Source organism: Strix aluco, chromosome 7 (assembly GCF_031877795.1).
Source record: "Strix aluco isolate bStrAlu1 chromosome 7, bStrAlu1.hap1, whole genome shotgun sequence".
Taxonomy (NCBI): domain Eukaryota; kingdom Metazoa; phylum Chordata; class Aves; order Strigiformes; family Strigidae; genus Strix; species Strix aluco.
This window is the reverse complement of record NC_133937.1, coordinates 31145828-31169324: the sequence shown is the minus strand read 5'-3', so window position 1 is coordinate 31169324 and position 23497 is coordinate 31145828. Positions and strand designations below refer to the sequence as shown.

General features: G+C 39.9%; 2 protein-coding genes across 10 annotated transcripts in view; one reads left to right on the top strand and one right to left on the bottom strand.

Annotated features, from left to right (window-relative positions):
* The window catches only part of VTI1A (vesicle transport through interaction with t-SNAREs 1A), a 277183-nt gene extending 266583 nt beyond the window's left edge, over positions 1-10600 (bottom strand). For all 5 annotated transcript variants that reach the window (XM_074831281.1, XM_074831278.1, XM_074831282.1 and 2 more), the window contains exons 1-2: positions 10243-10600; positions 2124-2182 (exon numbers count right to left, since the gene is read on the bottom strand). In XM_074831281.1, the coding sequence (XP_074687382.1) occupies positions 2124-2182; positions 10243-10336 (153 nt within the window). In that variant the 5' untranslated portion in view covers positions 10337-10600. The remainder of the gene's footprint in view (positions 1-2123; positions 2183-10242) is intronic.
* An 83-nt stretch (positions 10601-10683) lies between these two features.
* Positions 10684-23497, top strand: part of ZDHHC6 (zDHHC palmitoyltransferase 6) — a 23901-nt gene continuing 11087 nt past the window's right edge. The window contains exons 1-10 of one of the 5 annotated variants that reach the window (XM_074831277.1): positions 10684-11220; positions 12488-12579; positions 14860-14927; positions 16006-16167; positions 16784-16837; positions 18273-18440; positions 18759-18800; positions 19157-19302; positions 19391-19434; positions 21240-21821. In XM_074831277.1, coding sequence (XP_074687378.1) covers positions 10997-11220; positions 12488-12579; positions 14860-14927; positions 16006-16167; positions 16784-16837; positions 18273-18440; positions 18759-18800; positions 19157-19302; positions 19391-19434; positions 21240-21343 — 1104 coding nt within the window. In that variant the 5' untranslated portion in view covers positions 10684-10996 and the 3' untranslated portion in view covers positions 21344-21821. The other 4 variants (XM_074831274.1, XM_074831272.1, XM_074831275.1 and 1 more) reach the window with 4 other exon arrangements.

The following is a 23497-nucleotide window of genomic DNA, read 5'->3' as shown; positions in this document are numbered from 1 at the left end:
CCAGCTCTTCTAGCACATGGTAGATTTTATACTCAAAGAATTTCCCTAGGGTTATCACAACATTCACCTTGCTTAAAAACCTGGTAAAAACAACATTCAGATACTCCACACAGGATGTAGAAGGACAGGATTTCTCTCCAGAGATCTCTTACTCCACAGCTCTGGTTTGAAAAGGCAGCTGGGAGTCTGAAAGTTTCGGTGTCAGTTTTGCACATAGATCAAATCAATTACACCAGTGATTTTACCCAAACAAAGCAGACTGTTTTAAAACAATCAATGGTTAGTCAATGTAAATAAATTATCTCTACAATAATATTTATAATACATGAGAGTGCTATTTCCTAGCCAAGTAGGAAATAAAAATAAAATCAGCTAAACCCAGCTTTCACTAGACAAGACAATGAAGCAAAACAATGTATGAAAACTATCAGTAGCGAGGAATTAGGTTTATTTTTATTTTCTACTGCAGCCTTTAGTTTAAAAGAGGATCTTTTTAATCAGTTCTGTTATTAGCAGGTTTGTTCAAATTGATTTTTAAACCCAAGCCTTGACATTAATCACAAACATGTTAGGTAATTGCTTTAAGCCAATAATTGAATTAAGCACCTGTCTAGCAGCATTAGCAACAAGATCTAAAACAAAAGCGTGAAAGAAAAGCCAGTACATTAAATGAAGATCATCATTAGGATGGAAATACAGATACAGGATTTACTTTTTAATCTTATAATAAATACAAATTTAGATGATCTTTTTCTGACATAAGGAGAGAAGTAATGAGCTATTAACTCAATTTCTGCTCCTTCCAATCTTACTTTGAGTAGAAAACCCAATTTGAATGATTTTTCATCAGACCACCCCTGCTACAATTTCCGTCTACTGCTATACCTTTTTACTGTGTCAAATTGTAGCAAAAAGAAGATGAAAAATATTTCTAGATTTTTACTTTTTTTCAGCTCTTTGAATATGAAAGTGCCCAAAAGGCCTTAATATATCTTCAGAACATCCTCATGAGGTGGGACAGTAATTTTACCATGTCTCTCACTGAGAATACCAAATCAGAGAGGTTAGGTGCCTTGCCATCCTCACAGGGTAAACCTGCAGGGAGTCATCCCAAGATCCAGCTCTCCCAGATGTTACTTCAATGCTCTGGTCTACAAGATTAATTCAATTCTTAAACTAGAAGCACAAGGTATGTCAACAAACACTCTAGAGACCTTTTTCTTTCCATGCCACTTAAAAAAGTGAATTTCAATATTACTGTTTAGTTAGTAACCAAACCATTGATTTAAGTTGCTCAATCGTAAGAACTTTCAGCAAGAACTAATTTCCTTTACCTACCCTAAGGGTCAGATTACATTTCTGACACTAGATAGACCAAACACATTCACAAGCAATAACCAAGAGCAACTTCAGGCAAGGAAATATTGGCCATGTGGGAAAAAGTCAATCTCAACTGTCACCCACACCTTTGCTCAGTTACTCCACATCTACAAAACTTTACTTTTATACTCCATCCAGATGGAGGACATGGCAGGCTGTAATGGGAACAAAATGAAAAAAAAAAAAAAAGTCACAGCTGCTTAACACATATTGCTTTCTTCTATCAGTGTGGACCACTAACTAATTATAGGTTAACATATATACTCTTCTCAGATCAGTACTGCACACTACCATTGTCCCCTTGACCTCAACCAACCACATATCTTTATACCTCACTTGTTAAAAGAGAAGAAAAGATCTACTGCTCTACAAGACAATGAGACAGATCAAATAGATGCATGGGTCTACAAGACAAAAAAACCCCAAATGCTCCAGGTGTGTAAATATTTAATTAATTCCCTAAAGTAAGAGACATAATCCACAACTCAAAGCCTGTAGCAGCCTGTAACAGTTTACAGCAATAATGCAAACGTTAAATCACTTAACACAAGATTAAAAACGGATACACTCCTCTTGGGTATTTCATATTCTCAAATAAGAACTATTTAAAAAATATGATTACATTTTCTAATTTAGTTATTGTTAAGTATTTTTAGGACATCATCTGTGATAAATGTTACCCCTAATGATCCTATTATTTTCCCTAGGAATTTGCAGTTTACATATGAAAATCCAAAACGTACCAGTTCCCTTGCTTCTTCGAGCTGTTTCTCAACATTTGCAACCATCTGCTTCTTCTCATCTGAAACAGAATTATGAAAATACCACTATAAATGTGCTCTTGCCATGAAAGAAAAATATACCATTTCAAAAGCTTACATGTATCAGTTAAAACTGTCTCAAGGGATTTATTCTGTGTGACATCATCAAGCACTGTGATACCCATGTTAGTTATTGAAAAAAAAAAAAAAAAAGGGAGACTAGAGAATTCTGGAAGCCTTCTGCTTTGTTATGCAGCACTTGCTAGTTAGGAAAGCAAGGAAAGTAGTTACAGCTGCTCCAGGTGTCGGAGTTATGCCTCAGCAGGCGCTTGCTGGATATGTACAAATGCATTGAGAAGGGACATACTTACGCCAAACAGAAAAAAAAATATGGTTTAAGAACAAAGGCTTATCTTATTTATTTGCAAAATATGAGACGCACAAAATCAAGCATCCCACTTATAACGAATCCAGGTACTGAAGAAAAATGAGGTTTCTATTCCCCTGCTCCTATGCTGGGTCTAGAACAATTTCTTTTACTTCAACAAAAACAAAATTAAATGCCACGGCAACTACAAGAAAACCACTGTCTTCTAGTAGCAGTAAAAGTGTAAATTAGTAATAAAAGATGAAAACTTTAAAAAACTAAAATCAGTTACAAGCTATATGTAGCAATCATTATCTGTCAGGTTCCCCAACAAGTCTATATCCCAGCTATAGAGAGCACATCTGACTTTTGACCATCCATTCTCAGGCAGAGAATCCAATATGAACTGAGATTCAGTGTCACATCTGCCAAATATTCCAGTTCCTTGACCACTTGGAGCATGAAAGGGAACTTTCTGAGAAATATTCGGTCACTGCATAATAAAAAATCCTCACACTGCTCAATTACTGTGGGCATCCAGGGGCTTCAATACAACCATTTGCACTGCCTTTTGCATTGCCTTGTGCTCCTCTCATGGCCACATCTTCCGTCCTTCAGACTGTAAATCCACTCATTGTCTCAATGAAGTTAACAACAAAACTCTGAACGTACAACCCTTTATATCACTGCTCATTTGAAACCACGAGCATCATGAGACATCTATGCTGGTGGTTTGCCTGATGAAATAGATAACAAGTGAATTGCACAAAATTATCTCCAGCCACTGCTCCTCAGAGATCATGATGGAGAAGTCTACACTGGCACAAGAGACTTTATTGTCTATCTTTAGACTTCACAGTTTTCTTTTTTAGCCTGAATTCCTTTGCTTCTCTTCCACACAATCTCTTTGTATCCTAGAATTGACACATTGAAGACCAAAAGGGACTATCTGATGATCTCCTCTGATCCTCTGCATGCCACAAACCACTTGAATTTCAAGAGGGACCCCCTTTATTAAATGTATATGATTTATTATATACATTTATTAAATGTATATAATTTAGCTTCTCACAGGCTGAACTGCTTTATTTTTAAGCAAACTTAGTGCCATAAGCATCCCCCATCAGGGGATGCTGAAGTAGCAACCAAAACCAGAACTTCTGCCACATAAAGTAAAACATGCCCTTAAAACAACCTTCCTTAAAAGCAACAGAACTACTTCTGAAAGGACTATACTGCTACAGAGTTTTTGGTGAAGCATGCCCAGCTTAATACATCATGTTTCAGCTGAGTCCTCCCACTACCATTGCACAGTATTTTCTCATTTACCTAAGATACTCTGCACTCTCATTTAAGGACATGTAAACATCATGATACGTCCTTCAGTTATATACGTTGGAGCTCTGCCTGCAGAAAGGCTCAGGTTCAGGATCATCTTTGCACCTTTAAGATAATGCAGAGATCTTTGCAAATAACCCGCTGCCTTCTGAGGATACACCATCTCGCACATGGCAGATTCACAAGAACAAATCATATTCATTGGGTTATCACCCAAGAAGCTGCTATAGTATTGTGGGTAATTCATTTACAGTCCAAAAATAAGACTATAGTCTGAGGTCCTTCCCTATGGGAAAATTCCTCTCAGAGAAGCACAACTTCTCAAGCATATGGTATAGCCAACTGCAGATGCAGCAAAGACTCCTTCTGAGATTGGACTGGATAAGCAAGTGGTCCAGTGTTGGTGAGGTTCATGTAAAGTTGAGACTGTCTCAGGCTCTGACTCTGCTATATCCTATACGAACAAATGAAGGTGTTCCTGTGTGGCAGCAGAAAGAACTGAAAACACTATGTCTGGCAAAACACAGCTAGAATAAAATCTTAAAGAAATCTGAAGCCCTCTAGAGTAAAGGAAATTCTGCAGTGACACAAGTGAGAAGGAGGCACTTGAATCCCCCCACAAATGAAAAGTTAGAGCTCACCTCTAAGTCCTCCCAAACAGAGTTTCCCTTAATCTTGAAAGGGGCCCAGAATTTCATCAAGTAATCCTCTCTACAAAGCTAAAGCCATGGAAAAAACAGCACTTCTCTCGCAAATCTGGAATTCACGCTGCCACGCCAAGTGGATTCTACTACAGCAGGTGTAGAAAATGCTCATTTCTGTGCAGCATTTTTAGTTCTCTGCTAGCAGTGTCTTTCTTTAATTCCCTACCAGGTTCTCATAATGGCACCCAAGCCAGAAAATGTAACAGTTAGTGATTTATCTTGTAACATAACTAAACCTAAAAGAAAAGAGAATTCGCCACTTGTTTGACCACATATTTCAATTCTCCTACCCAGCAACCCAAAACACCTCTGTTGTTTCCTTCATTTGGAAGTGAGCAAGATGATGATGGACAAAAGGAAAAACAATGTAAGATATAAACACACATCATTTTATTGAAGCTGAAATAAAATTTAAAACTATATCAGCAGAAAATAAATGTACTATAGCAATTTCAGTCCCTGAGTTTTACTGGATTATGATTTCCATTCACATTAAGTAACCTGAAATTTAGGGATATAAAGTTGGGGGTTCTGGATATTTTGTGCTGTACAAATTCTGTGTGTACCTGTGATTACAAGAACTACCTAGCACTCCACTGACCAGTAAGATCTTACCCACCCATAGAAATACTAAGCTACAGACCTTTGATAGGGAAACATTAGTGCACAAGGAGGTCTGGCTGAATGAAACCGCTCCCATAAAATTGGGGAGGTATTCAAATGATCTTCAATGGTTTAGTTAATTAAGCTTTAAACCAACTCCAGAGTTGCATTTTAACATTGTCTCAGATTTATCAATACATAATCACCCAGCTGGTGACCAGAGCAACTGCTTGGGAGCGAGGCCTACTGACAACAGGCCTTTGTTCCTTCAAATACAGATGTGTGAGCAGGCACGTGGCAACATCCCAGCACTGCAGCTTTGGAGCAGTATCTTCACGGATTACCAGGAAAGCAGCTGAACTTGTTGTAGGGTCCACAATACCATGTAGTCCTCAGAGCAAGAAGGGGTGGAAGGATCCTGGAGGATCCAGGTCACCTTGGTAAGGAAAAGCAAGCTTACCAAAGTATAAGTATCACCCACTTGGTTTCACTTTCCTCTCTTCAGCTGCATCCACATAAAATCCTGGTGGGAGTATGCTGCCTGGAGCCACTTGCCTGCAAGACCGCCACTACCTCTAGGCCTGTTGTTGATAGAAGCAACAGAAGCATGAAATGCTACAACACCAGCAATCAGGAACCACTCGCTGGAATGGTTCTCAAACCATTTACTTCCAGTTTTACTGCCACAGTTAAGCTAAGGAAACATCTTATTTCACAGTCAGAATCCCCATAGAAAGGAGGGCACAATATCCGCAAGATGACTTGCTCAGAGACTGCAGGTGAGGTCAGAGGGAGTTACTCAGAGTAAGAGAAGCTTGCCACTAATCTAGTAGACCAGGACAAACAAGTTATTAACCAATTAAAGATCCTCATATTACTAACCGTATTACTCCACCATGGCTTAGCAGTTTTCAATCTGCCTACTTGATCATTTCCTTAAATACACTTCCATCATATGAAATAATGAAAAGGGCTTTTTATAAATTTTTTCTTAATTCAGAATTGATAATATCCTTTAAAGAAAAAAAAATAATGCTCCATCAAATATATCTAAATTTAGAATAGAATTTCTGTCTCTACGTTGGACAGAATGTCCTAACAGAAATATTGCACATAGGTTGTATAATTTAACTGGACAAATTGACAAAATATGGATAAAGACTGGAAACAAAAGTGGTTTTTTCCTCCGGGTAAGGACCGCAAACAAAGAAATCCATTCTGTGTTTGTACACAAGGTTGTATCACTTTCATAAAAAACCCAAGCTTTTATTACATTTTCCTCAGTTCTTTCAGCCTTGCCCTTGCATTAGTCACTCTTTTGACTCCCAAAATACAGCAGTTACAGAAAGGCAGAAATCTGCCTACAAGTGTAGAAAGGTAACATAGCACTGGTCTGATCTCACAACCAATGAAGAGATTAAAAAAATCTGGACCAAGACTGAGTAGTCTCATCGATTCTTTTTATTAGCACATACTGAGGAAGAAACTGAATAACAAAGGGCTTCAGTTCACAGACAACTTGCAGATTTTGCTACACTGTCTGAGGAGGTAGTTTGCATGTTCACCACTGCCAGAAGTTACTGTCCAACAGCAGAGACAAATGGAACAATACATGCGTTTCTCTCTTTGGGTTATAAAACTGGGTTCAAGAGGCACAACATAATGAGCAAGACCTGAAATGGTGACTGTAAACTCCAGTACAGGGCTACAACAGAAAATTAAAGGGACTTTCTTCAGCTAAATCTCTGAGACTGAAATACAGTGCTTTGATTGCCCAGTAGAAAATGGTATTGAGTATCAGAAAAACGACAGCACTCAGGTCTAAAACCATCACAAACCCCAGGCTGCTGTGCTGAGAAAAGACTAAGTATCACCATTTGTGCTGATAAAACTCTCTTTCAGATCAAACAATCAAAATTTATATAAATTTTTGGTCAAATCACAAGACAGATGTTTCTCTGAAACGCCAAGAAGCATTAATAAAACACATCAGCCAACAATCTTCATTCTTCAAAGACCTGCAGCAGCATCACAGAAAATCTATTTAAAAGCCATTTCTCTATTTAGAACACTTTCTTTAATTCTCCAGATGATGTTTGCATCAACAGAAGACATTTTTTCCCAAGACATTCTATTGTCCCTGCTGCTTATTGTTTCTGTAGTATCACAGTGCCTTTGATAGATTTCTTGCTGAACTATTTATGCAGTTGTGACAACAGTTGTGACATCATCCTCCTAGAACACAAGACAGCATCAAGTCCTGACAACACTGGATACAGGAATGTTGCAAAAAAAATTAACCAGTATTTCTCCAATTCAACTGAATGTGAAGGTTACAGCAGGTCCATCTTGGGCAGCAGAAGGAAATGAACCAGTCACTAGACTTCAGGAGATCTCTGTATTATGCAGAAGTAGCACAAGTCCTTACACCTTTCATCCTGCTTCTTCCAGCGTGGAGGAAGAAGGCCATCAGCAATCTCTCTCAAATCACTGCTGCTGAAAACTGGCACCTCACGTGCATCTCTCCTCACGTCCCCCTCCCACCTCATAATCCTCTTTTTGAGGCTCTCTCAGCCATCTCCACAAGAACTAACTGGAACTTCTGGTGATGAAGAAGCAAAGATCTTGCAAATATTCCTATTAAGAAACAAGGGAAAAATGTGTATTTAAAATATTTCTGATTAAAGTGTTCAGCATAGTCAGAGATTTATTTTTTTTTTCCAGGTGGTCAAATGCCTCCGTTAGCTAAGACTGCAAATTTTAAAGTCATACATTAATTTTCTGCTGATGAAAGACAGAATAGCCCTGAAAACCGAAGCAATGCACTCACTCATAAATGTACAGTGCAAGAAGTAACTAGTTCAAACCATGTACGGCTCGCCTCAAATCCTAACATCGAAAAGCCACCTCTTAAAAAAAAAATAAAAAATTAACCACTGTCTTATCATGATCCCATTTAGCGCAGTACCACACTACTGGTCCCACAGGAGCATGCACTATTTCTCCTCTAACAGGAAGGCAAATTCTGAAAAAAAAACCCTTCTAATGGTCACATAAAAGAATCATGATTTCAAAGACTGCTGCTTTGAGGATATGTCACTGTTCAAGACATCTCGTATTTAAGCCCCAAAGTCTCCCTAAGTGAATAAGGGAAACAGACTCAAGGGGAGGATTATGAAAATCCACTACTACTAAGCAAAATATTCTTCCTACTGTTGAACAGACACTGATGACTTCCAAAATCTACACAAGTAGGAAATTAAATCTCTATTCTTTTTCCATAAATCAGTGTAGCATTACTGATTTTCAGAAGAGGAGCCAGTAGCATATTTATGATGTCTCCCTGTTCCTACAAGATGTCCTTAAGCTTACTCTGTTTAAAAGTGAACAACCCTTTGTGAGGCAGTGGGAAATACTGCCTTGATTAGGTACTTTACATTTGTGAAGAATTCACTGCATCCTCTCAGTAAATTGTTCCAGTGGCCAGTTACAGGTTAAATACCATTTCTGAGCAGACTAAATTACACCAGTTCTAAATTTTGATCACAGAAACTCTTTGGATCTCTCCCTTCTTCATTTAGTAAGTCTCCATTACAAAAAAGAAAAAGCCTTCTACTTCATAAGTACCTGCGGGTTGTGACTGAATTATACCCTCATGTCCTTTTTGTTAAGGTCAACAGCAAAATAGCTTTGTTAAGGCAATGAAAAGGCATAGTTTCCCATCCTTTAATCATGCCTGTGATTGGTCACTGAACCCCAATTTAGCAGAAGTCTTTTTAACTTGCTAAGATTAGAACTGGACATAACCTTTCAGAATCAGACAGATTTTTATTCAAAATCCCCTTTTATTCATTTTAGATGTATCTTGGACCTCTGAATTAATGTTGCACTGAGATCGTATGTTTTAGTTGACCACCTACCTCAAATCCTTTTTAGAGTCACTACTTCATCACTTCATGATTCATTTCCCACTCTAACAGTAGGATGTTATTTTTTGGTACTGGATGCATGTTTTTTCCTTTAGTCATATGGAAAAGTATACTATTAGTGTGTGTTTATTTCCTCCTTATATGATATCCACTCTTATGGTTTAAGTGTCCTAAAGCTTTGGCAAACGTGCATGGGAAGCAGAGGCAGAAATATTTAATGACCTGGAAACAGAAGAGGCATTAAGCTGAGCTACAAAAGGGACAGATGAGAAATCCACTAGTTTCAGCTTCCCTCTGTCTCATACTAGGAGCCCTATATTAGGGTACTGATTCGTATGTGCTAGAAGATTCAGCTGGACTGATTAAAGAGATTATAATTTTCAGCTGTCTACCCTGACACTCTTCTAGTCATTATTGTCTCTACTGCAGGGATACGTCATGAAAGCTGCAGGCTACTGACAAACACATTAAAGTAAATGAACACTGATTTCTTTGAATCTGCTCCTACATGTGAGTCACCAGAGTCAATTATCCAAATCAAATGTTTTAACAGTAGGCAGCAAAAATACAGATTCGGATTAAATCACGCACAAATTCTGTCTATGCCACGTGAAAAAGACTTGATTTCCATTACTGAAGTTGTGGCACGATCGCACTAAAAAGCATTCAGCAGCAATGCTGGTCCAGGGAGCATCCACCCAGCTCTGCCTCCTGCTCTGCTCAGCCCTTCAGCTGCACCGGCAGAACTTTGCGTGGCCCCACAGCAAGTCAGAAGGGAAGGGCTGAACCTTACAGCTGACCTGCGTTCTGTCAGGTTATTCTTAACACATTTCCTGAGACAGCCCGCTGCTCGAACAGATCAGCACCCGGGGCAGGGAGATGAATCCTGACTCTGCTGTGTAAGGAGCAAGAAAACACATGCGGGTGACGGGACACAGAGACGGACCACGCCAAAGTCACACCGACACCTCCCGCCACCACCCCAAGCGCTTGTTGCTGGGAAGCCGGAGGCTCCGGGAGCCGGAGAGGCTCTTACAGCCGGGCAGGACGGGCCTGCGGAGCGAGAGCCGTGAAGGCGGAGCCGCGCAAGGTAGGAGCCCAGCCCGCCGGGCGACGACGGCCCCTCCGCGGCGCCAGGCCAGCAGCCCCCCGCCGCTCACCTCCTACCAGCTTAGGCACCTTCCCGATCCTGCCCGTGATCTCGGCCGTCAGCACCGCGAAGTCCTGCTCGTAGCTCTCGAAATCGGAGGACATGGCGGCGCCGGGGGAGGCCACAGCCCCGCTGCACCCCGCGGAGACGCCGCGCTCAGCTGGGCGCGCTCCGCCACTCCGCTCCGCACCGAGGCGCTTCCGCGTTCTGCTACCCGCAAAGGCTTCCCCCGCCTCCGGGCGCCTCACCACACGTTCCGGCGAAACTCCCCGCCCCTGCTCAGGTGCTTTAACCGGCACGGCCCAGCTGCAGCCCCGCCACGCCCGGGGGGCTCGAACTGCAGCCCCAGGCCCACAGGAGGAGGCGGCGGCCGCCCGCTCACGCTCTGCCACTCGGGATCCCGCAGCCCCCCGCCTTGTAACCCCGCTCCTTCAGCGCAGCGGCGGCGGAGGGGCGAGGCTGCGGCGCTACCGGCGGGACGCCGTTTCCCGGCGGGACCCTATTGCCAGCGGACTGCCGGGGGGTGGCGGGGGGCGGCGGCTGACCCGGAGTCGCGGGCGGGCGGCGGCGAGCGCGGGCTCCGCTCCCCCCGCCTCCGCGGGCCGGCGGGGCGGGGCCGAGGCCCGGCGGCCCCCGACACCTCCCCTTCCCTTTCCCCTTCCCCTGCCTCACGGCGCTCCTTCTCTCTCGGCAGCCGGTGGGGCGGCGGGAGCTATGCGCGGCAACGGCGGGGCGGCGGCGGCGGGCAGGCGGCGGTAGCGGCCATGGGCGGGCCGGGGGGGCTGCGCCGGGCGCGGCGGCTGTGCCACTGGGGGCCGCTGGTGGCCCTGGCCGTGGTGGCCGTGTGCTCCGCCACTGCCATGGCGGACGCCGCGCTGTGGTACTGGCCCCTGGACACCGCCGGGGGAAGCGTCAACTTCATCATGCTCCTCAACTGGACCGTCATGATCCTCTACAACTACTTCAGCGCCATGTTTGTGGGCCCGGGGTACGTCCCTCTGGGGTGGACGCCGGTAAGCGCTGGCTTTCGATCGCCTCGTCCCCGGGCCGGGCCCGGCGGGCTGAAGCGCGGGGGGGACCGGGGGGACGGGCGGGCTGGCCTGGGGCCGGGCTGGCTTCGCTGAGAGGGGGTGTGCGGGGAGCGGGCGGGCAGGAGAAGCCGCTTCTCTTGATGCCACCCTTTGCCCTTTCTCCCCGAAGAATGCAGCCAGCCCCCCAGGCCACTCCTTTCTCCTTATCTCGGTTCGACATCTTCGCTTTTTGCCTCTCTCCCAGTGTTTCCAGTGTGCTCCAGCTTACTCCATCCCTGCCTTGTTCTGTCAGCCGCGTGATTTGGGGCTGAGCGGTAGTACTTCTTTATCGGCAGTAGTCGTTATGTTTTATAGGTGCTTCTCGAAGCAAAACAACAGGAAACAAGCGCTGTTAGCCGGGAATGAGAACTTCAAGGTTATCTGCACACTCGTGCAGATGCTGTTGTATTGAAGATTTTGCTGCTAGTAATTAGAAGAACTTAGACATAGCAAATTTAATATTTTTTTTTCTGTGAGCCAGAAAATTACATGTTTATCTTTTATGTTCAACACAGTATTATAAGTCAAGGTAGAAATTTGCATTTTCTTTGCTTCAGTAATCGCTTGGAAGAGTAATAGTCAAGGACCAGAACGATACATGTTCAGTATCTCGAGACAGCTGTCAAGAGTTTGTGTTCCAGTGGCATGATAAAAAGATTAGTAATAATCACATTTCTACTTGTGGAATATTTCTCAGGACAGTGTCTTCTGAGAAGAGGATCTCTCTCTCATCTTGCTGTAGTTGGCGTGTGTGTAAGAGAGAAAGGGTGGCAAACAAGAGCTAGTTGAACATTAATGCTTACCAGTACTGTATTTTAGTAGTAAGCCTAGATTAGCTCATGGTATAAAATGGAGAAACAAGGTGCACAAGTTTGGTTTTTTCATACATATTTTTTACTCTCAGAACTTCAATATGAAACCCTGCTTGTACAGTCACTCTTCCTGATGGAAGGATTATTTATTTCTTTTAGCAACCAGCACTTTCAACAGTGGGAGATGGCTGTGTTGATAGCCAAGGGATTATTTTGGTTTCTTCTCTCCTCACCGCCTATCATTAAATAGGTTTGGGTGATGAAACACACCCTGTCAGAAGAAAGCAGAGATGCTTAGGTTAGGAAAGTGCCAAGATATGTGTTGCCAGTAGAATTACGTATACATCTAACATGCCTATTCTTCTGTTTAAAGGAAAAATCTCAGGATTGTATGTATCTCCAATACTGTAAAGTGTGTCAGTCTTACAAGGCACCACGTTCACACCACTGTCGAAAGTGTAACAGGTACTGTCTTTCTTTAAAATCGTTTTAAGTCCGTATTAAAACAGCTTCAAATCTAATGATGAGCTATTAATATAATTTGTTCTTCTAAGTCTTGTATTATGCATTTTTAAAAGACTTCTATATGAGTACTATACCCGTTTCAAGTATTTCCAGTTAATAGTTGTATGATTTTTATATGGTTGTACTGTGTTTTAGTTTAATAAATAAATCTGTCTGTAACATTTTCTTTTTAGCTTGGAAGCATTTCTTAAGAATTTCTTGACCGTATTAACAAAACATTGCAGTACTGTCTCAGGGAAGTCAGCCTGTGTGTAAATACCTAAAAAACCCGTCAGTCCTCTGTAAGTTTTGAGTCCAAACATTCACCTGCTCAGGGAGTACAAAAGCCTATTCTGTCATCTTTCCAAATGGGAGTTAAATGTTAAATTGAGTGTAAATTTTGTACTGTTCTTCACTCTTCAATAAACAGGTTGGGGTTTTTTTTGAGGGGAGTCTGTGTGTTAAGTGAACTAATAAGCCTTTTGGGTCAACCTGAAAAGTTTGTACCTTGTTATGTGTTAGTCTTCCAACAGACTTGTTCTGAGGTAAAGGATGCCTTTATTATAAATAGCTGCACTGGAATTCAGTGCAGCTTGAAAGAAGCAAGCCACTTCAGCTGTCTGCAGTCCAGACTGTAGTTGCATTTATCTTGGCTTTACTGCGCAGGTCTTCTCTGAAGGACTATTAGAGAACGTGGTAAAATGATATTGCAACATACACATTCATTTGTTATTTCTATAAACACAAGATGCACAGTCAGTGTGCTTTTAGGAAGTAGAGACTGAAACTGTAGAGCGGTGCTATAATTTGGCTGCATCATTCTGAGATTTAAAATTAGACTCTCTTCCTTGAGTGACTATCTTTACACTGAGGACTCAGTAGAAAATGGCAGCAGATCCTGCTGATTGTCTATGCAAAAGCAAGTTCTTTAAATAATATCTTTTGTCAAATAGAAGGAACTGCAGCACATTCTCCAAATCACTTTGCTAATACACTTTCAGAATTTTCTGCCCCCTCAACTCTGTCCAAAGTGACTCATTCCACACATTTCTAGCCTGTTGCAGTGAAGTGGGTAACTTAAACCATCACTGAAAGTCCTCTATGCTGTGGCAAGTTTCAGTGCATAAATGGAGTCAGTTCTTGTGGCCCACCCCAATGGGGTGAGGCTTCTTGCTAAGATCTAGGAACTTCAGAAACACTTGTGCTTATGACTACATGTTCAAGACCTTGTATGGTGGCAGTTGAACTAATTGAGCTAATGAAGAATAATTAATTCTTTAAAGGGAGAAACTGAACTTCCTACTGGGAATGGACTAGCTTAAAAGATAATGAAGTCAATAGTTCCAAAACAATTAACTTCTTTCCAGAGGAGCTGGATATTTGTGCAAGTCAATCCTTTGTTTATCACTTAGGTTTGGTGCAGATGAATTGCAACGTTGTAATTAGTGACTTTTACACCTGCTAATAAATCAATACAATTTGGGATGTGGACAAATCTTTTTATCAGGTGTTTTTTTTGGACCTGTAAGCTACACCAAAACAACCACTTTATATTGAATACAAGAGTGTCTCTAGAGTGTTTACACTTGTTAAATAGATTTTGAAAAGGACTTACAGTGGTGTGAGGTCAATATGTAGCAGTTGAAGCTTTCAGAGAGTCTACTGCTGAAAAGAAAGAGGCATTAACACGCTTCTGTATGTGTATTTTTATATGTTCTTTCTGCAAGTAGTTCACAGGGGATTTGATATTTCCTTTATTTTCCTGGTGTGCTTATTTTAAAAAAATGGCAATAATATTAATGCTTAATTATTGTGTTGATAGTTCTTACATGTCCCATTCTAGGCCTTTGTCTCCTGGCGCTGGAATAGGGTGTTTATTACAACTAGCAAGTTTGAGTAAAGAGGAGGAGGGATAATTAGGGAGGGTAGGACCTGGGAGCAGTTTATTTTGTTTTCTTTCACTCTGCAACATGAAATACCATTCTGAGTAGCAGCAAAAAACCAAACTGCTGTGTTGATCTGTCAGAAATTGATAGGTTTAAATGAATGAATGGAGGTTGAGTAGTAGAAAGTTAGCTGTCCTTTTCTTTGAGCTTTTTGGAAAACAACATATATGTCATTTATATTAATCAGTACCTATTATTCACAGATGTGTCATGAAGATGGATCACCACTGTCCTTGGATCAACAACTGCTGTGGATACCAGAATCATGCATCTTTCACGCTGTTTCTCCTCTTAGCTCCACTGGGATGCATTCATGCTTCTTTCATATTTGTTATGACTATGTACACTCAGCTTTACAACAGAGTAAGAAAACATAATTAAATGCTTAAATATTATTTAAGTCAGATGGGTAGTTTATGTCTGGAAGTGTGAGATAATTTGGTTTCCTGAGAAGCATGTGGAATTCTTTGTTACTCTTTCAACATGTACTCTTGGTTCTGCTCACCGCCTGTGAGAAGTATGTTCATTAATTGGAGGAGGATTCAGAGAAAGTGGTTTCTTTCTTTTTTTTTTTTTTTTTTTCCTCCTGTTTCTTGTCATAATCACTGGGAGTTTCTTAGAGCTTTGCATTGACTGAAGACAGTTTCTGAGTAGCACTTTAGAGAGAGAGAGAGACAGGCTGTTTTGTCTGGCACAGAAACTAGCTGCTATTTATTTCCAACACACAAGTTAGATGGTGTTTATTTTCTTTTGCTTGCCACTTTTTAGAATTGTATCCAATTCTTCATGGAAAAAAAAAAAAAGTAACTTATTTTTGGAACTAAAACTAAATGATGTTTGATTTGTTTTTAAATGGAAAAATTTAGCTGCAGCAACAATGAGCAAAGTTTTTTTCTGGAATACATCCTTTATCTCAGATCCATGGCTAAGATTATGAGCTTTGATTTCAGCATTTGTGGTTGCAATGAAGAGCTTGAAAACATCAACTGAGTGTAATAGATAAAGGCTGAGTGTTGTATTTGCAGAGCAATAATGTTGAGAACTGCTATCTGCTAAAGCTTTCAGAGGAAAGCTTGTAGCATTTGAAATTGAAAATGGGTACTGTGCTACGCAAACATTTTCTATCTGAAACTCGTGAATGCATTTTTGTTAATGTGCTAGAGTTCAGGCTTTTTGTGGATTTTGGGCCTAACTTGCAGACTTGCAGGATAGCAATTTTGGTTTAGCTTTCCATCAAGGGAAGGCCTACAACTAGCAAATAATGTATTTCTGAAGAGGAGAAGTCTTTTGAATACATCTTTTCTTTTTTTTTTTTTTTTTTTTTTTAATTACTCCACTTACATTACAAACCTGTACCTTCAGAGCCAGATTTATTCTTGGTAATTAGTTTTGTTTCAGCATTTGGAATGTTATAGAGCTGAATGATACTCTCCCTTTGCAGATATCTTTTGGGTGGAGTTCTGTAAAGATTGACATGAGTGCAGCCAAAAGAGACCCTCGACCCATTATTCCCTTTGGACTGTCTGCATTTGCTGCATCTTTATTTGCCTTAGGACTGGCATTAGGAACAACTATTGCGGTTGGTATGCTGTTTATTATCCAGGTAAGTTTATGGCTTCTGTTACAAAAAAGTTAAAAGCTCTAAGTTTTGTCTGGTTGTGGAGCAGAAAAATTCAGGATTGAGACAGGAGCATTTGTTTAGAGCTTATTTTGCTATGTAACTTTTCCAGGGTTTTATGTTGCTTTCTCCTAGTTCCTCTGTTACCACAATTTTTTAAAAATTAATTATATTTCATAGGAGAAATTGGGGGTGAAAATCTAATGAACTACGAAAACATGGGGTGGGCTTTATAAATTCCAGAAAAGGCAAAATACTTGGTAATTCAGGAATACATGGCCCTGCCCCTGAAAATAGGTATAAACATGCCTAATATATTACTTCAGATGTTTGAGGTTGTCTTTGCAAAGAAACGAAAATACACATTTCAAACATAAACTGAAGCAGTGTGTGATACTGTCTTAAGTGTATAATACTAGAGGGTAGCATTAGCATGTGTCTATGCTGAATCTTAATTCTGAATGTTTTATATGTTTCAATTAAGACTATAAAAGTTGCTTTGCTCTTTAAAGCAAATTTAGTTTGTAAATGTCTTCTTTGCCTAGCTGATGTATTCCTGCAGAAAAATCAATGCTAATTTCACCTAACACTTTTATTTTAGATGAAAGTCATTTTGACAAATAAAACTTCAATCGAGTCCTGGATTGAAGAAAAGGTAAGCTTTTATTACAGTATTCTTGTATTGTATTGTTATAAAGTTTATTCTTTGTATTTATCAATTTCTTGTTTCACCTCTGGATTTAAATCAAAGGTGGCATTTCAGTTCTAGCTTTTCCCTCCCTGTCTCTGAAATTCACTGACATAGATGAGAAATAATTTAACTGCACAGATTTTTTTCTTTTTTGTTTGGAGGAATTGGTGCGAACCTAGAAAAATATTTGCTTTTAAGGCACTTTGCCTATCTGCTTGGAATATGTGGGTGGTTTTGTCTGAAACTTGAGTTGTCTTTGCTTCTCATGTGTCATTGTCCGCCTCCCCTCCCCATTCTAGATGGCATATTTTGGCTTATGCTTTTCCTCATTTGCTGCTTCTCTGATTAAACTTGGGAGTATTTTCCTTGATTATGAAGAAGTACTAGAAAGTAATGAGATACCTAGTCTTCTCTCCTTTAAATTTCTTTGATTTCCATATCTTTATAGAGGTTTTCACAAGATTTTTCAGAAGAAATATAGCCAAGCAGTAGAAGCTAAGTTAGAGGAAGCAAAACTGACTCAATGTATAAGTCCACAAACATTTCATTATTGTTTTGTTGTCTTTCTTTTATTCTGTGTCAAAATTATCATGAGGATCTTGACTGTGTATAAGTGCCTAAGTATTGTAATGCCTTCTCTTTGCACAGAATCTAGCTTGGCTGGATCCTAGTCCTGTTAGACCTTTGAGTAATAGGACAACGGAACATAAATGAAAGAAAACCCCACTACAATGATATAGTAGAATTTGGAATAATCTGTTAAAATTTTTACTGTAAAACACAGGCTGCTAGTATGTCCCTTCTGAAAAATGAACACAGACTGTAATGCATAAGTGTTTAATAAAAATGACGTTATCGCAACAAAGAGAACAGACTGTTCTGTGGCTGCTCCACTAGATGTCATCGTTACTGAAAGATTGAAAAGTTCGTGACTGCAGAATGGGGGAGATTCAGAGCATGCCTGTATATGCAGTTCTTAGAAGTGGAATAGACACTACCAATGTTGAATTATGCTCATGATCATTAACCAGAGAATCCTGAGCTTTGGTAGCCTTTGTATTTAACTGAGAAATAATCAGGTGTCAGTCCTTGAAAAAAAGCCATAAAATAAAATCAGAGTATGTAGTGATTTAATCAGTGTAGCCAGTTGACTCTGTTGATAAAGAGTAAATGGGGGGGCAACCCAAACCAGATACACTTCTAAATGTCATGATTGTTGTAAGAAGTTTTAATACCCTGGGTTAGTATAGCAGGAATTTACTTCTCTTGCCTCAAAATGTTTGCCTTTAGGTCTCATGGACCCATACAGGGCTTATGACCTGGCCTTCTTAATATTTGCTGCTCCATTGCAGTTTGTAAGTACTTTTTTTATGCACTGTATTTCTTAATTATTTTCCAGGCCAAAGACAGAATCCAGTACTACCAAACGGGTGAGACCTTTATTTTTCCCTATGACATGGGAAGTAAATGGAAGAACTTCAAGCAAGTGTTTACATGGTCTGGGATTCCAGAGGGAGATGGCCTGGATTGGCCAGTAAGAGATGGCTGTCATCAATACAGTTTGACGGTAATTGATCTTCAATGACATCTCAAGTTAATCTTCCCCACTATCCAATTGCCTGCTTTCCTTTGCAGTAAATATACCAGCTCTTTAAATAACTAAAATGGACTGACTAGTAATACATATACTTAAGAAACAGGAGTTCTGTCAAATGTTCTCCCAGTTTCAACAGACTAAAAAGTTATGCTTTTGTAGTGCTTTTAAATGCTAATGATATTTCCTGTGTTTGTTGAGTAGTTTCAATACCTGACTTCATTTTGTGTTGAATACACAAGTCCTCTTAAACTAAACACTGCCTAAGTTTCTATTTATAATCATTTATAGATAGAGCAACTGAAACAGAAAGCAGACAAGCGAGTAAGAAGCGTAAGTATTTGTGAAGTTTGATCTGAAATGACTTTGAATATCAATATAAATAAATGTAAGTAGTTGCTGAGATTCTTTTTCTTGATTTTAAACTTAGCAATTAAATGAAGGCTTTGTGTTTCCACACAGTGTGCTGCCACCTCCGCTTAATTCAACTTAGCTTTCTTTGCATTTGCTGCTTTTTTATGACTGCTTCATTGTTGAGCAGTTAAATTAGAATTTAGACTCCCTTTGACAGCTGTTGTCACTATGCTCAAATCTAACAGTATGCTTGAATTGATTTTTTGATACGAAACTGTCAGCAGGGCTGTAACTCCTTACAACAATATATTGCTGTGTTGTGCTCAAATTTCTAGGTCCGGTATCGAGCAGTAGAAGATTACAGTGGTGTCTGCTGCCCTGTGACTAAAGGTGTTAAAACATTCTTCACAACACCGTGCACTGAAGAACCTAGAATTGCACTGAGTAAAGGGGATCTGATTTTAGCCACAAGAGGCTTAAAGTTAGTGGCTCCACACCTTTATGTTTGGTTAAAAGAAATATTGAGATGATTTCTGGCATCTAATTATCTATTACGCTTTCTTCCCCAGACACTGGATGTATGGTGAGAAGATTCTCGACTCAGCTGCTGATGGTATGAAGCAGTTATTTTCACTTTTTCTGTTGAAAATCACAAATCAATTTTATAGCTGTCTAGAAATGTGAACAGTATTACATGTTCAGTTCTCAAAATGTATGATTACTGACCTTATTGGCATTAGCTTCTCTCCCCTCTAAAACCACATCAACAGTCTTTACTATTTACATGTTAGGCTTGCCAGTTTTGATAAACATTAAGTGAATCCGTCAGACTTGAACGAACACTCATCTAGTAGTTTATTGAAGGTTGAGTGGGAAGGGGGACACTTCATATTCAAAGAAAAAGCTAGGTTTTTAGACTCTAAAGGGGTTAATGATGATGGTTTTATATTTAAAATAGTGCTCTTACTTAAATGCATTCAGATTTCCTAGCTAAACACCCCATATATATAAGTTCTGGGATTACTCTTCGTACATCTTAAAAACAAGGAGATGTTATGTCTTTGAATTGGAATCAATTCCAAGGACTTTGACATGCATTTACGAAACTAACAACTACAGCTATCAAAAATGTTAAAAGACTGCTGCTGGTCTGCAGAGAGACAACATCACGGCCACCTGCATTGAAATTTTTACACTTTTTACTTTAGCCCTCCTGCTTAGGACTGAGCTAAAATCTTACCTGCTAGAGGGTGCATTGGATTCTGTTGTCTCTTCCAAACAATTGTTAATTCATTGGATGTATGTTCTGTGTTGGCAAAAGAGAGTCAGCCAACAGTCTGAAAGTGTCTGTGCTTTTCATGGGAGATCTAAGACCTTCATGGGCTAAAAGTGCTTCTGCAGCTCATGCCTTTCAAACATCAAACTGAAATGAGTCATTGAAACCAGTAAGGTAATAGTTTGTACTGCGTTGCTTCTTATGAAGATTAGCAGGAGATATTTGTGCTATATCAAATGGGGTTTTTTTTTAAGTCAGGTGAAATGTGGTCTGGGTGGGGAACTTGGTGTATACTGAGAGGCTGGATTAGAACTCAAAATAACATTGGCATTTTGGAGAACTAGGCTTCAAAAATAGGATTAGATTTTTTTAGGAATGTATAGCAAAATGCTATAAATAAGCAGGAATAACAAGCTGCACTATAACAAGATGGAGAAATTAATCATTAAGTAGCAGTTCTGAGGGAAAATGACTCAGTCTTAATCTTAAAATGAGTCAACACTTGCAAAAGAGAAAAAAGCATATAGCTTCCCAGATGCGTGAAGTAATCCTTCCATCCTACTCAACATTGGCAGAGACTCAGCTGAAATCCTGCCACAAGTAAAAGTGGTTACTGCATCTTAAGAAAGAGGAAGATCAGCTGTGAAGGGCTGAGAGGAAAACAATGAGAAAAATCAGAGTACTAGAAAATGTGACTTACAAGGGAAAGCTGAAAGAATTGGGATGGCTTACCTGGAGGGGAAAAGGAGATAAGAGAAAGCCGCCAGGGTATGTGTAAATAGTCATCAGCTGCATGCGAGTCTGTTCTAGAGAAGGCTGTAAGCTGCTTTCTGTGTCCCTGCTATGTAGAAAGAGGAGTTGTGAACTGGAATTACAGCTGAAAAGATTCAGATAGGGTATTAGGAAAGATTTTTTCATAAGAAGGTAGAGCACTGGAAAACTTTGGAGATCTCTGAAAACATTTTATGCAGTGGGAGAGAATCCATGCATCACCAGGCAATGATGTGAGGAATGACTTAGATGTCCAGCCTTGGAGAAGAAAATAACCTAGGTAACCTCTTGATGTCTCTTCCAGTCCTGTGTTTTTCCTCTGTAGTGGGTCATGTTTTGTTCCAAGTTAATACAACTTTTCATGTCTTAAGGTGGAATAAGAGAACGAGGCTGGTTCCCTAGGAAATGTGTGGAAAAATGCCAATATGACTCTGAAACGGATCAACCAGTGGATGGAGAGAAGAAAAACAGATAGCATTCTCATTTTTTAAATAAGAAATGGAATTTTTACTTCAGACCACAATCCTTTACTTGAAATTTTCTGTGTATTACTTTAGACTTATGCAATGAATATGTTAGGACAAGGTTTTCTTTTCCTTGCAGTTGAAAGGGTTGGATACGCCTGTGCCATGGTTTGCATACTTTTTTTAACAATAAATAATTGAAGAAGCCATTCAGTGGATTGCCTTCCAGATGCATTTTTTTACCCCAAATCGAGGGTTTTTTTCTTTTTGCTGTTTAAATTGCAATCTGAGGGTTCATATCTTAAGTTTTTTTCCTCAACCGCATCTGATTGTGATGCGTGCTGCTTATCTTTTGTATTTTACTTTCTCTGAAGCTGCCCCTGACAACTATAAAATAAACATCTGATTCAAATTCAAGATAAAATTTGTTACCTGTGACTTTTAATGATGTGAATTGTTCACCTCAAATAAATGATACATTCATATTCACTTGTGGATTTAATTGTTCTTAGACCTACAAGAACTTGTTTATAGGCATGGGAATGTGAACTGACTAGGAAGTAAAGATTTCACTGTTTATAAGTTGATTCTCAAGGTTAGAAAGACTTCAGCTCTTGCTATAAGAATATGATTTTAATGGGGAAAAAACCATAGCTAGCTGTATCACTTTCTCTGAAATCTGAGCATGTACCCAAGAGACTGGAGTTCTTGATCCATCTTAGAGTGAAAGGAAGCTATAGTGCCATGAATGAAAATTTTGTGAGCCTTGTTGCTACTAAGTGATTAACACTGTTTCTAAAGCATTTTTATTTAGCATCTGGCATGGATTATTAGAAGGAAGACCTTAAAATGGGGTAACCTATACTAGCTGAAGGCTTTCTAAATGTATCCTAAATGTAGCAAGTGGTTTTGTTCTCTCAGTTAGTTTAGGTGCATTTCACATGTTGAGGGTTTTTCCAAATTACTGTTTTAAACTAACACCTGGTTTACCTCCACCTGCATGAGTTGTCTCAGGTAGATGAGCATGTCTTAATATTAAGTGTATATAGAAATAAGTACATACGGACAAGCCAGCATTACTCCTGTATGCTCTACTCAGACTCTATCTCCAGCACAAAGCCACGTTTCTTTTGTTACCTGCAGCCTGCTGTGCCTTAGTGCTGATGGACCATAATCCTAGGCTGTTTCTGAGCTGTGGCAATGAGGAGTTAGTGTTCAGTTTCAGTAGTTTGTAAGCAGGGCTTTGCTGGTCTTGAAATAAAGACACTTATTTTTTAGAAGCATTAGAGGTATAGGAGTGTGTCGTACTCCTAATTTCCCTTCTAGCAAGAGCTGAAAGACCATAACTCAGCAGGATGTAGCTATGAGCCGAAGTTAATATGAAAACCTCCAAACTTCACAGAGTACTCTTAGTCTCTACTGCAGTAGTTTCTGTTCAGTGCCTGGAGTCTAGAACCAAAGAAAGATTACAAAAATAAGCTTGTCTCCCACCTGAGGACCTCTTCTTTTTTACTTTAAAATGATTAAATAACTGCTATATATTGCCAGGAAGCAATTAGCAGTGTAATAGGAACAGATTAGCAGCACTAATGACCACAGTTGATTGTTAGCTATTAGGAGGAGAATTCATGTAAGCTGTGGTCTGTTTATAGGGGACTGAATATCTATTAGTGGTTGAAGAGCATCTTCCAACTCTATTTCAGCTTTCATCTGAGCAGAATTTTGAACACCAAGATCACTCTACACTGAACTACAGCAGGTGCTCTGCTTCAGAAGTGCATTTACAATCTGAAATGGACTCTATATGCTTTTTTTTTAATTACTTCATCTTGTTTCCTTGTAGCTATAACTTCAGTCCCCCTTCTTCCCTTTTTTTAGCACAGGGAAGTGGTGTTTCTGTTTACCATTACAACACCTTCAGTCAGCAGTGCTTGCCTACAACCAACCAACCAGAACCAAATGTATACTTCCTAAAGGCGTTTAGAGATTCTGCAGCTAAGAAAATACAAGCAGTCTTTCCATTGTTGACAACAGCTATATTGGAGCATGAAGTTTAAAGACAAACCACCTCTAAGGAACTCTTGATTCTTAATACTAGTAGATTTTCTTTTCCTTCTTTTCTACTATCCCCTTCTACCTTTTTTTTTTTCCCTTCATTCACCACT